Source organism: Saccoglossus kowalevskii, chromosome 19 (genome assembly GCF_978046115.1).
Source record: "Saccoglossus kowalevskii chromosome 19, keSacKowa6.1, whole genome shotgun sequence".
In the NCBI taxonomy this organism is placed as follows: Eukaryota; Metazoa; Hemichordata; class Enteropneusta; family Harrimaniidae; genus Saccoglossus; species Saccoglossus kowalevskii.
In genome coordinates, this window is record NC_140659.1 from 5,367,901 (window position 1) to 5,385,370 (window position 17,470).

General features: G+C 36.3%; 1 protein-coding gene across 1 annotated transcript; it reads right to left on the reverse strand.

The window, feature by feature from the left end:
- Positions 1–1,220: 1,220 nt before the first annotated feature.
- Positions 1,221–17,328, reverse strand: LOC102805325 (uncharacterized). The gene is made up of 5 exons (XM_085493905.1): positions 17,121–17,328; positions 11,104–13,836; positions 10,614–10,709; positions 8,304–8,390; positions 1,221–2,625 (listed from the first exon to the last, which is right to left on the reverse strand). Exons 1-5 carry the CDS (start codon positions 17,223–17,225, stop codon positions 2,467–2,469), a joined length of 3,180 nt encoding a protein of 1,059 aa, XP_085350031.1. The 5' UTR covers positions 17,226–17,328; the 3' UTR covers positions 1,221–2,466.
- Between the last annotated feature and the right edge of the window lie 142 nt (positions 17,329–17,470).

Below are 17,470 nucleotides of genomic sequence, written 5' to 3' on the forward strand. Positions count from 1 at the left end.
CATGCTACACACTAGTATTAATAGAGTAGTTCATGCTACACACTCGTATTAATAGAGTAGTTCATGCTACACACTAGTATTAATAGAGTAGTTCCATGCTACACACGAGTATTAATAGAGTAGTTCATGCTACACACTAGTATTAATAGAGTAGTTCCATGCTACACACTAGTATTAATAGAGTAGTTTCATGCTACACACTAGTATTAATAGAGTAGTTCATGCTACACACTAGTATTAATAGAGTAGTTCATGCTACACACTCGTATTAATAGAGTAGTTCCATGCTACACACTAGTATTAATAGAGTAGTTCCATGCTACACACTAGTATTAATAGAGTAGTTCCATGCTACACACTCGTATTAATAGAGTAGTTCATGCTACACACTCATATTAATAGAGTAGTTCATGCTACACTAGTATTAATAGAGTAGTTCCATGCTACACACTAGTATTAATACAGTAGTTCCATGCTACACACGAGTATTAATAGAGTAGTTCCATGCTAAACACTAGTATTAATAGAGTAGTTCATGCTACACACTAGTATTAATAGAGTAGTTCCATGCTACACACTAGTATTAATAGAGTAGTTTCATGCTACACACTAGTATTAATAGAGTAGTTCATGTTACACACTAGTATTACTAGAGTAGTTCATGCTACACACTCGTATTAATAGAGTAGTTCCATGCTACACACAAGTATTAATAGAGTAGTTCCATGCTACACACTAGTATTAATATAGTTCCATGCTACACACTAGTATTAATAGAGTAGTTCCATGCTACATACTAGTATTAATAGAGTAGTTCATGCTACACACTCGTATTAATAGAGTAGTTCCATGCTACACACGAGTATTAATAGAGTAGTTCCATGCCACTTTAATTGAATACATGGATTTGTTTTTCTTTGAGAATGTGCTTGTATTCTCAGGGGCGAAACTATAGAGCTTTTTCATTGCCTGGCAACCGCAACCACAACCACACCTCAAAAAAACGGTACTCTGGGTTAAGGACTTTCAAGATGTTTTCCCCAGCTCTGGCCTTCCATCAGAGCCCATAAAAAATATATGGTACAGTTGTGCAGGTCTTCGGATAGAACTTGGAAAATAGACGTAAACGGTGCATACATGTGGGAAAACTGATTATTCCAGATTCGTACTGGCTTATATTCAATTGCATACATCTGGAGGAACAGATTATTCAAGCTGAGTTAAATGTACCTATTTCCAATAGCAGTTTATTCCAAAGGTCAAACATTTTTTACATTCCAATATCAATAAGATACAACATTCATGATTACACTAAGTAAATACAGTGACCTTGGGACTTGAGTGTTTAGAAAGAAAATGCGGGTACAATACCGTACAAAACTTCTGCAATGCAAGTATTATGTGGACCATATGAACCACACGGTAAGTGTGGTTGTTACTAGGTTCACATCTTACCTGGTAACCAGATAAACAATCAAACTACAGTTTTTATTACGCCTTTAGTAGAAATGTTTTTTGCTGAACAAAAAGAAGATAATAATAATTGACAAAAATATTAGAAGAAATATTGAAGTTTATCACCAGAGGGCGCTGTATACAATTGTTGGTAAACCATGTTGAAGTGACTGAATGCTGCAAGTGATGGTACAATGAGGGGGTAGAATAGAGAGTTTAATTAAATTCTAAGATTATGAAATTTGTGCAAGGAACAAGAATTTTTTCGATTTGAACTTTTTCATTTTTTTTTTATTTTTACGGTTGCAGTAGTACTTAGCTTTGGAAACATTGTAAACGTTCATATTCTACTGAGACGTCAACACAAAAATGAATTACTTTTCTCTAACGAAATAATATGTACAATTTGTTTTGTCTTGATAGAATGTTTTATAACACTTGATCGATTGATCAACACTTTTTGACATTTAAATATTGACAATCTCAAACAGAATTTTCCTAAGTAAATTTCACAATTACCAAAGTTGCAGTACTTGACTATAAGTCAGTCATATTCATAATAAATTTTTTTTGAGGAAGCGAGGGAAGGAGGATAAAACGTACATGATTGTGTTGTGACAAAAATACTGCATTCTGACAATAAATGAAGCACTGTTCAATCATCTAGTATTTGTGTAATCACTGATTTTTACTCAAAATTTCAACAAAAATTACTATTCTAAAAAGTAAACCACTTTCCATACTAATTATTTCAAAGTGGTTAACATTTTGGAGTTTTTATGGTATTAGCGCAACTGTAGATTCTTCACAGAATAGATGGCATGAAAACAGAGGTTTCAGTTGTTTTTCAGTTACAACATAATAAAATACAACAGATACTAAATAAGTATGTAACACTTTGACGCTGTCCACATGTTAAAATAAGTATGTAACACTTTGACGCTGTCCGCATGTTACCATAAGTATGTAACACTTTGACGCTGTCCACATGTTACCAACATGAATATTCACCTAATCACTATCAAATTTAATAGAATTTACAGTCTGGCTGATGGAACCACCACGATAACTACCACGCTTCTTTTTAGTCTTCTCATGTCTAAATGACTTTCCTCTTGTGTTCTTCAAATCTTTGTTAGCTTTCTCTCCCCATGAACCAAATGCTCCTTTCTGCAGACAAAGAAATGCAACAATTGAAAATTTGTGTTTTTGTGAGTGAAAGAATCATACAGAAAATTGTAATACTAGTCCGCAACCAAACCAGGTTCTTTGAATTCACACAACCAGTCTGTGACAGAATTCACATATCTAGTGCTTGGAATTCCATGTATGTAAATGTGTTGAGATGGGCGTAGTGCGAGTGGTTAGTGCTAGTAGCACTAATCCGAAAAAGTACTAGATCTAGTGGTAAAAATGGCACTAGATCTAGTGGTAAAAATGGCACTAGATCTAGCGCAAAAATGGCACTAGATCTAGTGCTAAAATGTGCACAGTGCGAGTGGCATTGTTATCGCATTGTCAACGACGTCGAATAATAGGAGGGGCATCAACAACCACTTCATATGCAAACTACAAAAAGGTATAAAACATCGGCAATATCTGTGAGATGTCCATAATAATACTTTCATTATATAATACCGGATTCTGCTGTAAATTCGCTCATCAGAAAAATCGTCCTGGGGATTTCACGGCTGGTGGGCGCTTATTTGGGGTTCAAAATTTCAAAAAATAATCATCAAATATTTTTGGGGGACTTATTTTCATTGAAGTATCCAACTACGCAGACTTTCAACGTCGTTAGTTGGGCCACCCAAGACGAAAGAAACTATTGCAGAATTAACAATAATTAATAATTCTTGCTGAATTAAAAAATAGACTGCCTGAAATGTCATTACAGTGTCGCCCAGTGTCATTTTTCAAATACATTTGTTTTTATTTTATTGGTAACGAAAGAATATTGTAAACGAAGTTTCATATAAAAACAAACACAACTGCATTGTGTAGTAGCAAACGATCACAGTTGCGTAATCCGATCATGCTGCATTTGACAATTGTTGAATATTACTCAGTAGTGATTATAATAACGCACAAAAAATAAATTCGTTGAATTGTTATGAAATTCAAATAAAATTCAACTTAGTTTCATCGTAAGCAAATGATTCCGATCGCATATAAACGCTCGATGCTGTATGGTATCCGCCATGTTTCTCTTGCATGAGTTGAGGTCAAATCGCTAATTAACCAATCAAAATGCTGAATGATGCCAACGTGTTCAAATCACCATAGCTCATTTAAATATGTTAATGTTATTGAACGCAACGCGGAAGAGATTTACCGATGTTGTAGTACGATCTTTTGGCTTGGATTTTGATAGGGAAATGGCATGATTTTTTTTTCAAATCTAAAAATAGTTGTTTTCAAAAGATGAACTGAGCATTAGAAGAATAATTTAACATTGTTTACAGTGATAACAGCTCTTTGTCCAAACGAAGCTTACCCATTCACACTAGTCACAATAAACACGCTCTTGAATAAAGCTGTGAAGGGTTAAAATACGCATTTCACAAACGGAAATTCAACAGACGAACTTGTTACTTCACAGATTTTACATGTTTTAATTATTAGCAACTGTAACAAGAACAAGATTTTGAGAGTCTACAGCAAAAAATCCTAAGGACTCCTAACAAATATCATTGCAGAGAAAGTGTCTAGACATATATTATATGGTCACGTTAAAAAATCGGCGAGGTTATATCATATTCCGCTAACTGGTTACTTGTGTAAGCAATCGCAAACTATCATCGACATCAAAGATGAGCTAGACAATGTCCATATCAGGATTAACTTGGGTTGAAACAAAAGGAAATAAGCCAGGCTTAAATGGTCACTTGAGATGCGTTGTGGATCCTTCCGTTAGTACCTCCATGCTCCGAATGCTTGAGATTAGCGTAATCCATTGTAAAAAGGGGCTAAGAGCTAACGAGACCAATGTTTGTGAACGAATATTGACAAACGATCACAGAGTAAAGCTAAAACAATAGCGTTGTGGCTTTTTCCTGTTAGTACCGCCGTGGTACAATGTAACAACAGAATTGCGTGAATCCACTTTTACCATTGGTTGATTATGTCCGCAAAGGTCAATGTCATGACAACCAGACAACGGTTCATTTTCTGTCTAGTTCCCAGCGGTACTGAGCAACATGTCCATTCACAGGTCGCCGTACACACAAAACCCACCGAGCTTTACAGGGACCCGGGACTTAGACTAGCAGTATACACATTTTTTATTTAGTTCATATATGCCATCATAATTTCATTTACGAAGATCTATTTTCATTGAGTGTGGCGCCGACCAGAAATAAAACGGCACGTCAGCGATTTAAAAAAAAATCAACGCTGAATTCCACCATTTACATACAAGTTACAAGTTTACATACGCCGAAGTTGAAAACACAAACTTCCACACAATACCATTTCATACAGTGTATCTATTCACAATTTGTAAAAATTGCGAAGTTCGACCTGCAGTTTCACTGACCATGGAGCTACAGTACAGTTCTCGCGGAGTACAGTTCTCGCGGAAGCTTTGGCTTTTGTGGCATCATTGTCGCCTACGCATGGCTTCATTGTCGCCTCAGCATCGCATCATTGTGGCATCAGCTTCGCGTCATTGAAAATTGAAGCTGTGTTCGCCTCGCTATTTTGTGGCATCATCGTGGCCTCAGCTTCGCAGTCTCATGGCATCAACATGGCATCAGCTTCAACTTATTGTGACATGAGTATGACCTCATTATTTGCACACAGAAGGGCAGTAGACAAAAACATGTACAGAAGTTCGATATGTAATCGATTTGAAATTCAAGGCGAATAAAATAATATGATCAAGAGTAAAATGACATTTTAAAAAGATATCTTGTTTAATTATTTTAGTGTTGCGAGTATTGGGCACCAAAAACTTTGCGAAGTACATTACAATCGGCAAGGTGACGAGTTTCATATTGACTGGAAGAAAAATCGTGATAAATTCAAATCACACGATGCAATCGTCGTTCTGATACAACACAATTTGCTGTATACGAAGTGAAACTGTTCTTGTTATAAAATTTACCTTTTTTCGCTCATTTTATTTGCTGCTAGAAGAGCAGATTCAGATTCCTCATTTCGGTGGTATTTTTCTATGTTTCGTTTAGTTTTAGCCGAGTCCGACCCCATGCCCGGACTACTAAAACATGCAACACACACGTACGCCGCCGGGTGCGTCGGCGTCGTCGCCAGTCATCTTGATACAAAGTTCCAAAACAAGTGCGTACATTTCCAACATATGATTGGATGGTTGTGGTGGCGTCGGTCTGGTAAAATTTGACAACCAATTCTCAAAATTAAGTCACGATCAGTGATCTGAGCTCGATCTATACGTACTTTAAAAGTATTCTCACAAACATATTTTCGAATGAAAACGAGCCATGCCCTGTAAAAAATCGAATAGCACTTTGACATGCAGAAATAATTTATTGGGCTTCAGAAAAAAAAAACGTGTCCATTTAGTGTGGCCGTAAATATTTGGTCACCAGCCGATGAACAATTTGAAAATCATGATTCACACGGAAGTCCTTCGATACTGAAAATCATCGACCCCAGTCTGGTTTACCTTATTTCCCAACTTGCAAAACTGATTTGTATCTCAGCCCTGTTTTTTTTTCTTTTTTTTGAACTGAGGTAAAATCCTATCCGTTTGTCAAAATATACCGATGTTTTCCAGTGAATAATTGCGAAGCCTGTCACAGCACAAAAAAAAAAACTTTGTGAATCGACGATGGAGATTGGATGGTACGACGACCCTTCAATTTGTGTTAAATATGTTTTGTTACAACATCATTGATTGGCTGAGAGTCACCTGATCGGAGCACGACCTGGGTCACAGAACCATATTAGTCCGTATTATCAACAGGACTTTGCGAGAAAACCACACCCACATTTTCAACCATTTTAGCGCGGAAGTTGCCAACAAATGTCGAAAACTCGTGAATTTTATAAATTCGAATAAAATAAAGCTAGCGATTCGTAAGACTGGTTAATAATATATCCCCCGATGCTCTTCGATTTTTTTATTTCAAGGTGAGAAATGGATACTAGTAGTTGAAGTTCCATCGATTTCAAGGCGACTATTTAACCGCGACAACTCTACGCTCTGTTGTAGTTTCGCGAGGTAAAACAAAAATACAATAAATAGTACTTGTTTAATTATTTGGTTTTACAGCCCGCAAATTACGGGACATGATCCCCATGAATTGTGATAAATAAATGCTGATTGTGTTGAATGACGGACGTCGGGACCGTTTGGAGAAACAAATTACGGTCGGTAGACATTTCAAACAAATGAAACTATTAAAGAAAGACGAGATTTTTCTAGGTATTTACGATCATTCGGTCATACCAAATATATACAAAATTGACAAATACACAAAGATGTGTAATAGTAGGTCATTTTTATTTTAGCCTTAGAAATATTTTCTTTCACTCAGTCCACGTCCATGCGTGGGAATTCTATTTAGCTTCATGGTCCTTCGGCTTGTCTTCTGCTTGGGGGGAGGGACAACAATAATTATATAAATCGTAAACTCAACACAATCAGGAAAAGAAACCCAGACAACCATGTTGTACTTCTGTTGAATACATTTTGTAGCAGTGAGTCACGTCGGAATATTGTCTAAAATAAAATATTCAATCCCAGCCAAATCTAGGTCAAAGGGTCAGATTGCGTGCATATAATTATAGATAGTTAAAACAAAAAGTATTTGAACTTTTGACGGTTGTTCAACATCTATGCACGGTTACTAAACTAGTTACTAAACTAGTAACCGTGATCTATGAAAACCAGAAAATTTTTAGTAGTCCGAATTGTTGCACGGTCGAAAATAAAACGGAAATTGACCGGTCAAAAGCGGAAGCGGTCAAGAGGTTTGGGGGAAATGAGTACAGTACTTCTTTGTTTGATGAAGCGATGCTGATGCCACATTGTCGCCATAATGAGGCCACAATGAAGCGAAGCGATAATCGCCTAACTTTTTAATGTCGCGACATTGAAGCGATGCTGAAGCCATAACAATGCCATAATGATGCAATGCTGAAGCGAAGGTGAAGCTGAAGTGAAGCCAAAGCTTCCGCGAGAACTGTACTGTAGTTTCCCGGCCGATCGCGTTGTTTCAAAGGTCTATTAGTTACGATACACGTGGACAATGACATTCATGTACATACTCAGTTTTCCCACTGTAGCACATTTCCAATAAATGAAAGATACAACAACTTTACGTAAATAGTAATTTATTTTCAGACAATTACGGGATGTCTCGACGTCGTTGACAACGCGATATCAATGCCACTCGCACTATGTACATTTTAGTACTAGATCTAGTGCCATTTTAGCACTAGATCTAGTGCCATTTTAGTACTAGATCTAGTGCCATTTTAGCACTAGATCTAGTACTTTTTCGGATTAGTGCTACTAGCACTAACCACTCGCACTATGTCCATTTCGACACATTTACATACCTCGGAATTCATATAACTGGTCTATGAAAGAACCAGGTGTTTGGAATTCATATAACTTGTGGGTGACAGAACCAGGTGTTTGGAATTCATATAACTGGTGGGAGACAGAACCAGGTGTTTGGAATTCATATAACTGGTGGGAGACAGAACCAGGTGTTTGGAATTCATATAACTTGTGGGTGACAGAACCAGGTGTTTGGAATTCATATAACTGGTGGGAGACAGAACCAGGTGTTCAAGAAGCTACTCTGTAACCGGAGGGGCAGGCTTGTCGTTTCCATGGTGTTTATGTTAATTACCTTAGCTTCAAATGAGTTGTCTGCCAATCTATAATCCACCTCCACATTATTCTCATCAACACGTTTGAATGGAGTTGTACTTTTTTCCTACAGAAACATTTAAAAAAATAAAATACAAGAAATTAAGTGATGTTACAACATTGTGTTTCTGTGTATTTCCCTGAAGGCTGATAAAAACAGTTTAACAAACATTGGCGGCTTGAATGTGAACGCACGAGAGTTTTCACACAAGAACATGTTCTATCACATGTGTACATGCATAGGAGAAAATTACTGACCCTAACACACATTTATGTTTAGCTATTTCAAATGATAACACCGATTACCAAATCAGGGTTCTCCCCAGGGCTTTTTAGCGCCGAGGTCCGCGGCGCTATACCTGTGAATCTCGGCGCTTCACTTGGGACCTCGGCGCTATGTGTTCCCACCTCGGCGCTTGATTTCATATTTGACATGCCAATATCAGATGTGAAAAATCTCTGTTCGCCACGTCGGTCGGCCCCGACCGTCACTCGAAATTAGTGACCACCACGGACATGCTTCCGACGAGGACTATTGTCTGATTGTTAGTATAATTACGTACCGACCGACACGCATCCTGTCAGTCGTGGATTATAATTTATAAACAATAGACCTAGTCGTACGATACGTAGCGGCTAGTCAAATTTGTGGAATTAGCACCTCTTTGTTTGTAAGTAAATACTTTCTGCGATAGACACAGTCTTTAGATTGAAAGCTAAAATTATTTCAAAATCAATTCCACCTCGATATAACATGGTCAAATCGGAGTTCACGATCAGTTCACGCTACTCAAGAAAAAAACAACGTGTTTATTGCGTGATTTGGTAAAATACATTTGAACTGTTATCATTGCGAATCATGTAAAAACTCTTCTTTCAAGACCTAATTTACCTTTTAAAAATTGCAAATCACCTATTTCGAAAGCTATCATGCAGTTGTCAATTGAAATCGATGCCAACACATCGTGCTCCGACATCGCTTTACTTCCGCAATGTAATCTTTATGATCACTACCATTCGGAAAACTTCGGGTTCTACCGGCATTACCATGCGGCATTTTGATTGGTTAATGGCATTCTTGACCCATCGGGTCAAAGGACACATGCTAATGTTTCACAAACATCATGGCGGGTCTGTTTTTTTTTTACCGAAGCGATCAAGTGATCAAAAATAATCGCTCCCGATAAAAATAAGTCGGATTTTACTTACATTTCATATAAAAAAAAAAAGAAGTAAAATTTGTTGAGGAATTATTGCTATAACTGGTGTATAACATGGCCAAGTAAGTTATGTCACGTCGTAACTTTGATGATCGTTTTGAAGCTTTATTTGTTCGCTCATTACTGTAATTGTAAACGTTTTAGAAGTTGATGGTACGAATAATGAATTACAACAATACGTCAATTAATTACGTGATCGATTTTTTGAAGGAGAATGTTTTTGGAGTGAATAAAATTATGAGATTCGTGAACATAAATCTGGCTTAACGTTTTGAATGCGTTTCCTTCAACGTTTTACAAAACAATTAAATTGCAACAATAATTTATTTATGTTTTTAGTCTGCAGCATTTGTATTTCGAGAATGTTTCAAACTCTTCTAAATTGTGAAATATAATGTGTTGATTCCATTAAAAAAAATATTTGCCCTGTGACTGAGCTCACTAATATTCATAATTGTAAATAAGTTCCGTTAATCAATGAAGGAATTGCATGATATGTAAATGATATGCAAATTATTATGCAAATTAGCCCCGGCGCTATGCTTTTTTTCTGGGGAGAACCCTGCAAATATCGTCTACTAAATATATAATTACAAATAGGTTCATTACACCCCCCCCCCCTGTTCCTAACATTGTTTTACAAAAAAAAAATCCTGTTGAATGACTTAAGTCTCCATTGAGTCGTGTGTGGTAACTCCATAATCAGCATTAGGATATATCAGGTTTATTTCTTTTTTTTTTTACCAAAAATGACAAAAATATTCACCCAAAATAGAGAATTTAAAATTTTGTCACCCAATTAACAAAACTAATAAAGGTAAACCCATATGCATGTGCACTATCAATATCAGCCATGGAGACCAATTAGTATCATAGTTTTTGGTAGCTAATTTGTATAATTTTTGGCAAATCGACTTCTCATGACCAGGTTTCCATCAACATCCATCAAAGCACCACAAAAATCCAATCCAATGATTGTTTTTTTGAAATCCATTGATTGTTTTTGAGATATTAGTAGAACAGCCATGTACACATTCAGGTAATTGTTAAATTAAAAAAAGAACCCTTACCTTTTGTTTTTTCTTAGTCTGAGGCACTGTGGATGGGGTCTTTGTTACAATTTTGTCACTTTTTGCTGGGGGAGTTTTCATGTCTTTCTTAGATTTCTGTTGTGAAGAAATGCACACAATGGGGAACTTAGATGATATACAAACAAGTTTTTAAACATCAGTATATTATGTGCTCTAACAATTGGAATGTCTAAGTGAAATGAGAAAAGATGCATGATAATAAAAATACCCAGCTTGAATGAAATCAACCCATGCATACAAAAAAAACTTGATAACATGTTGAAATCTATTTTTTAACTTTTTGAAAATTAGGTCAACTAAATCTCAGAGAAATCACAAAAAAAAAATGAAGTACATCAAAAAGAAATTTGCCATCTATGTACAAAATCTGTCAAGGCAAGTATAAGAAACTCATTGTGATCTTGATGTATACATCTACCTATCTGAAATTTGAATGGCAGTATCTGATTTCATTAAATAGTGATCTCACCTTTTTCCCGTTCACGACAGGAGTCTTGAGTTCTTCCTCTTCATCTGACTGAGAGCTACTACTGTCAGACTCACTAGATGATGAACTTTTTTCTTTTTTTCTTTTAGCTGGTGATGGTTTTGTTTTGTCTTTCTTTATAAGATGATTGCTAACAATATTATTCTTATTTACAATTTTCATTTTAGGGGTTGATTTGACTTGATTGTCCTCTTCAGAACTACTGTCACTACTAGAATCAGAGCTGCTACTGTCACTTGACTCCATCGGTTTTCCATTGACTTTCATCGGCTGTGAAATTTTCTTGGGTATCTGTTTCTCTTCTTCAGATTCTGAAGAACTTGATTCTTCCGAACTACTTTGATCTTTCTTCAATGTAGAACTTTTTTGGGGCAGCTTTTTTTCAGTTGCAGTTACTGGCAGTTTAACTTCTTTCTTTTCATCCTCAGAACTACTTTCCGACTCGGATGAAGATGAGGATGACGATTCTTTGGCTGCTTTCTTAGCAACCAGATTTGTACCAGGACTTTTTGTGCCAGCTTTCACAATAGGTTGTTTATTAGGAGTCTTTACAGGAGCCTTAATTGGTGGCTTTTTTTCAACTTTTTCATCCTCAGAACAGCTGTCCGACTCAGATGACGATGAAGATGATTCTTTGACTGGTTTCTTAACTAGATTTGTAGCAGGACTTGTAACAGTTTTCTTACAGGGTTGTTTATTAGGGGCCTTACTAGGTGTCTTTTTAACTTTTTCATCATCATAACTACTGTCAGACTCTGATGATGATGATGATGATGAAGATTCATTGGCTGGTTTCTTAGCAACTATATTTGTAGCAGGACTCTGTGCATCAGGTTTCTTACTAGATTGTTTATTGGGGGCCTTACTGGGTGTCTTTTTAACTTCTTTTTCATCTTCAGAACTACTGTCAGACTCGGATGATGATGATGAAGATGATTCCTTGGCTGGTTTCTTAGCAACCAGATTTGTAGCAGGACTCTTTGCATCAGGTTTCTTACTAGATTGTTTATTAGGTGCCTTACTGGGTGTCTTTTTAACTTTTTCATCTTCAGAACTACTGTCAGACTCGGATGATGATGATGAAGATGATTCCTTGGCTGGTTTCTTAGCAACCAGATTTGTAGCAGGACTTTTTGCATCAGGTTTCTTACTAGAATGTTTATTAGGTGCCTTACTGGGTGTCTTTTTAACTTCTTCTTCATCTTCAGAACTACTGTCAGACTCTGACTCTGATGATGAAGATGATTCCTTGGCTAGTTTCTTAGCAACCAGATTTGTAGCAGGACTCTTTGCATCAGGTTTCTTACTAGATTGTTTATTAGGTGCCTTACTTGGCGTCTTTTTAACTTCTTTTTCATCTTCAGAACTACTGTCAGACTCGGATGATGATGATGATGAAGATGATTCCTCGGCTCGTTTCTTAGTAACCAGATTTGTAGCAGGACTCTTTGCATCAGGTTTCTTACTAGATTGTTTATTGGGGGCCTTACTGGGTGTCTTTTTAACTTCTTTTTCATCTTCAGAACTACTGTCAGACTCGGATGATGATGATGATGAAGATGATTCCTCGGCTGGTTTCTTAGTAACCAGATTTGTAGCAGGACTCTTTGCATCAGGTTTCTTACTAGATTGTTTATTGGGGGCCTTACTGGGTGTCTTTTTAACTTCTTTTTCATCTTCAGAACTACTGTCAGACTCGGATGATGATGATGATGAAGATGATTCCTCGGCTGGTTTCTTAGTAACCAGATTTGTAGCAGGACTCTTTGCATCAGGTTTCTTACTAGATTGTTTATTGGGGGCCTTACTGGGTGTCTTTTTAACTTCTTTTTCATCTTCAGAACTACTGTCAGACTCGGATGATGATGATCCCTCGGCTGGTTTCTTAGTAACCAGATTTGTAGCAGGACTCTTTGCATCAGGTTTCTTACTAGATTGTTTATTGGGGGCCTTACTGGGTGTCTTTTTAACTTCTTTTTCATCTTCAGAACTACTGTCAGACTCTGATGATGATGAAGATGATTCCTTGGCTGGTTTCTTAGCAATCATATTTGTAGCAGGACTCTTTGTATCAGGTTTCTTACTAGGTGTTTTTTTATCTTTTTTTTCATCTTCAGAACTACTGTCTGAACTTGATGACGAAGATGATGTAGCACTTGGTTTCTTTGTTGCTGGTGTTCCAGTTGTTTTTGTTTCTGATTTTACTGTGATCTTCTTTGAAGATAAACTTGTTTTTTTCACTCTTTTCTTATTATTGGTTTCCTCTTCATCGGAACTAGAATCATCAGAAGTTGGCTTTTTTTTCAAAACAGCTTTTTTAGTCAACACTTTCTTCTTTCCAGCAGGCTTTTTAGTGACTGGTGGTTTTGCGTCTTCCTCACTGGAGCTGGTATCACTACTTGAGCTAGAACTTTCTTTTTTTCTCTTTTTTTTTGCACTACTATCCTTGACTTTATTCTTGTTCTCATTTTCTGAGTTTGATGAACTATCTTCACTGCTTGAACTACTCTCAGTATCTTTTTTTCCAGATTTCAGTTTTTTCACTTTTTCTTTTTCAATTCCAGGTTTGGCTTTTTTAACACTAATGCTTTTTGACTTTTTGAATTTCTTACCACTTTGCGGAGATAATTCAACTAGCTTTCGCTTTCGCATTGGCGACGTCTCCCAAGCTTGATAAAAATCCATCATGGAAGGCTGGTCTGGATCTGGTAAATGCTGCAAAACAAAACAAAACAAAAGCAACTTCATTAGTGACACAAGTCTATTTTTTTCATTACATGAATGCTGTAACTTCGGAGACACATTTTTTTTAATTTCTTGAGTAGGAGAATATCGCAAAATTCTGCTGAAAAAAATGAGTGTAATTGAGATCTACAAAGCATGGCTCCAGTGCATCATGGGAAGTATATATAGAATAGTTGTCAGAAATTTTATTTTAATTGAGTTGTCTACCTTGAAAGGACTTTCAGGGTTCTGCCCAGCATGATTTGAGTGTCGGTCGCTAGTTCGATTTAACTACTTTAAACTTTTATTTTAAATATTTCAATGTAAAATTAATCTGCTTTGATAAAAGTGAAAAAAATATATACACTTTATTTTTGCAATCATATCTAAAATATGTATTTTTGTACAATTTTTTCAAAGCATGTCATCTGTTTGTTACGGTCAAAGTGGAAACATGAATTTAATCTGTTTTTCTTTATAATGGAATGCTGGTAAATAAGTATTCCTTGTATCGCTGACTAAATATAGGTTATGAATTCAATTTTATGAACGAGTCATGAAGCCAAAAACATCAACGAAGGTTACTATATTCATGTGCAAGTGTAGATTAAACAAACAACAGTTTGACACAACCCTGCCAGTGAAGTGAGCAAGTTATTGTTCAACTCTACAAATCCTACACAGAATTAAACTGCAATGGTAACTCTTCCTTCTGTTTATTTATCACTGTCTTCTCTTCCATTATCTTGATGTATGACTTACTCCGATCTAGTTGGGTTGTTAAAAGTAACAGAATGTCAATGGGGGAGGTTAAAACAAAAACACACTAGACCGATGTCACGCGTACATGTATGTTGATTTTGAACATGCAGTCGTGTCATGTGTTGTTCTTATGTTCTGTATTAATTTTTGCATTATGTTGTTGTGTTAAAACTAACAAGGACATTAAAATGATGGTCCAGTGGCGGACAACCTGTGTGTATCATAAACAAATAGAATAGTGCCGGACCCCAACTTTTGTCCTGACCGAACAGCGTGGGCAGATCCCTGCCATTGAGAATGGTGGCACACAGGTGAAAGTAACTCCCACTTTGAGATCATATTTTTCAGTAATGAAAAAAGACATCCAAAAAAAATGGTTGTGATCACACAAGCTGAGTAGAACGAGCTATGTCAGTGCTTTCTAATTAATCCTATAATTCTTTAGTGAAACACATTGACGCAAAGATATTCTAAAAATCATTTTTCTGGCTGTTGCCATGGCAATTGTGGGCCAGGAATTTTATCAGATTTTACCGCCTAATTAGAGTGAAAGTGTGACCTGCTTGCAAAGTTTGAACCAAATCAAATCCTACCCCCCCAAAAAAAATCACTGAAGAATTAATACGTGAAGACACTGGAAATCATACACACACACATATACATGTATACACAAAAGTGATTTTAAGGGCAATTCTAGTGGAGCGAATCACCAATAAGAACATGTATGCATGTGCATTTATTAAGCAATTTGAATGTACACCTTTCACTTATGTTCAGTGAAATAGAGCCTGTTAGTAAGCCTATAAATAATTTCATAATTTCAATCCAAATTAGGTCATAATTAAGCAAACTACAAACAAAATTGATGCCCATATGTATATATGCAACTTGTCTTTGTACAGAGATTGAAAGAAATCGGCCAATGTACAGATTACTGTCAAATATTTTAGCTGAAATTAATTTTCATTGCAAACACTTTTTAGGTGGGTTGTATAGAGTTAAGTTTCACTGAATTTTGATGAGTTGAATGTAAAATATAGGGCAAAGTGTATATCTGGCGGATTCTTTTTTAAAATCACCCCTTCAGCGTGAAATATATTCAGACCAAAAATAAATTAGCTGGCCATGATGTTTTCTTTGACACCTAAGATTTGCTTCCAAAGTGTGTTTGTAATTTGCTGTATGAATTTCTCAAATGAAAACATTCAATTCACTACATTTGAATAAAATAACACTGAGTTCCCAAATATGTCCAATTTATGAGGATTTATTTTATGACCATTTTATGTTGATCATGTAAAAACATTAACATGATCACATGCAAGATATTGAAATTACAAAGACTGTTAAAATTAAAAATGAATGAAACCAAAGTTGTACGATATTTCAAAATCAACAATTAAGTGACTGGGAATCAACCAGCAGATCAATTAACTGTCTTTTGTTTCAACAGCTACATGTACTGAGCAAGTAAAAAAGGTAATAAATCAGATAATTATCATTACCTATGTGTAAGTAGAACTATGACTAGTGTATGAAAAATTCATATTTCTTCACAGGAAGAAACTTTCACGTTTCAATAGCTACAACTAGGTGTCGGGGACAAGCAAAAACAAAACGTTTTTATTTATTTTTATTTTTCATTTTTGGATTTGCAGGGCCAAAATCAAGTTACTGGAATAACAGAAATCAGTAAACTATCATTTGAATAAAATCAACCAACTTTTGTTGAATTTTGATTTGCAATTTTTCTCCCAAATTATACTTCTACATTCTAAACTGTCCAGCAATAAACTACCCACTTCTATTATGGAAGACAGAACAAGAAAACAAACATCCACTTTTGGAATGAATCAAGTGCAAAGTCATCTTGGGGGGGGGGGGGGGCATGTCAGTGAAATTGACAAATGTGCAGATTACAGTGTGTAATTAAATCGACAACCCAGTAATCAGAAGCTCGTATGTTAGGGGCCGAGATGTCCTTTTGTCTTGCATGCATGCGCCCCCCAATCGTTGAATGGTGAAATCCTGCCAAGAAACTATGTTCACAGCTGCACAACATGTGCATGGATGGGCCATGCCAACTGATAAACAGTATGGCTGTTAACCATAGTATTGGCCACATATCGCTTTACTACGGCATACAAAGAAGTATTTTGGTCGTCTTAGACTACAGTCCCTTACAGTCTCCGACAATATCAACATACTGGTAGTACGATCGGTTATGGAATTTGGGAAGTCTGCACATGTGATCTGAATCCCGGCAGAGATCTTTGCCGAGAGAAAATTGTTTTTCCTGCCATTAAAAATATCAGCACATGGCAAAATATTTTTGTTCTCGTGACATTGCAGTCAACTGGAAATTACTCTGTAATTCGCACTGATTCCAAAAAAGGCTCTCTTGATCGTGAGTGAAGTCGTCCAGTTCGCGACAACGAAGGCCAACGCCGCAACGCCATGTTGGATTGCTATTTCGCAACACACGATCCGAGATGGTAAAATGTAACACTTACTGTCCCAGTCTCTTGTTGGAACCATTTTGCAGCCTTGTCAAGTTTCTGTTCAACAAGATAACCATATATATAGGGGTATATCGTGCTGGGTGCATTCGATTCCATGACTGACTATTTCTCAAACTTAAAAGCAAAAAAACAGCAACGCACATGTACTGAAACGTAGCACGCATGCGTAAGACAACCTTTAAAATGGGCTCCTCAGGTGTTTATTAATCATTTTCAAATGCAGTACTAATAAATTGAAGCAATAAGAATACTCAAACGTGAGTAAATAAATACTGCTATTATTACTGACAACTAGATATAGTGTATTTCTGAATACAACGAGCCACCCTTATGATTTGAAA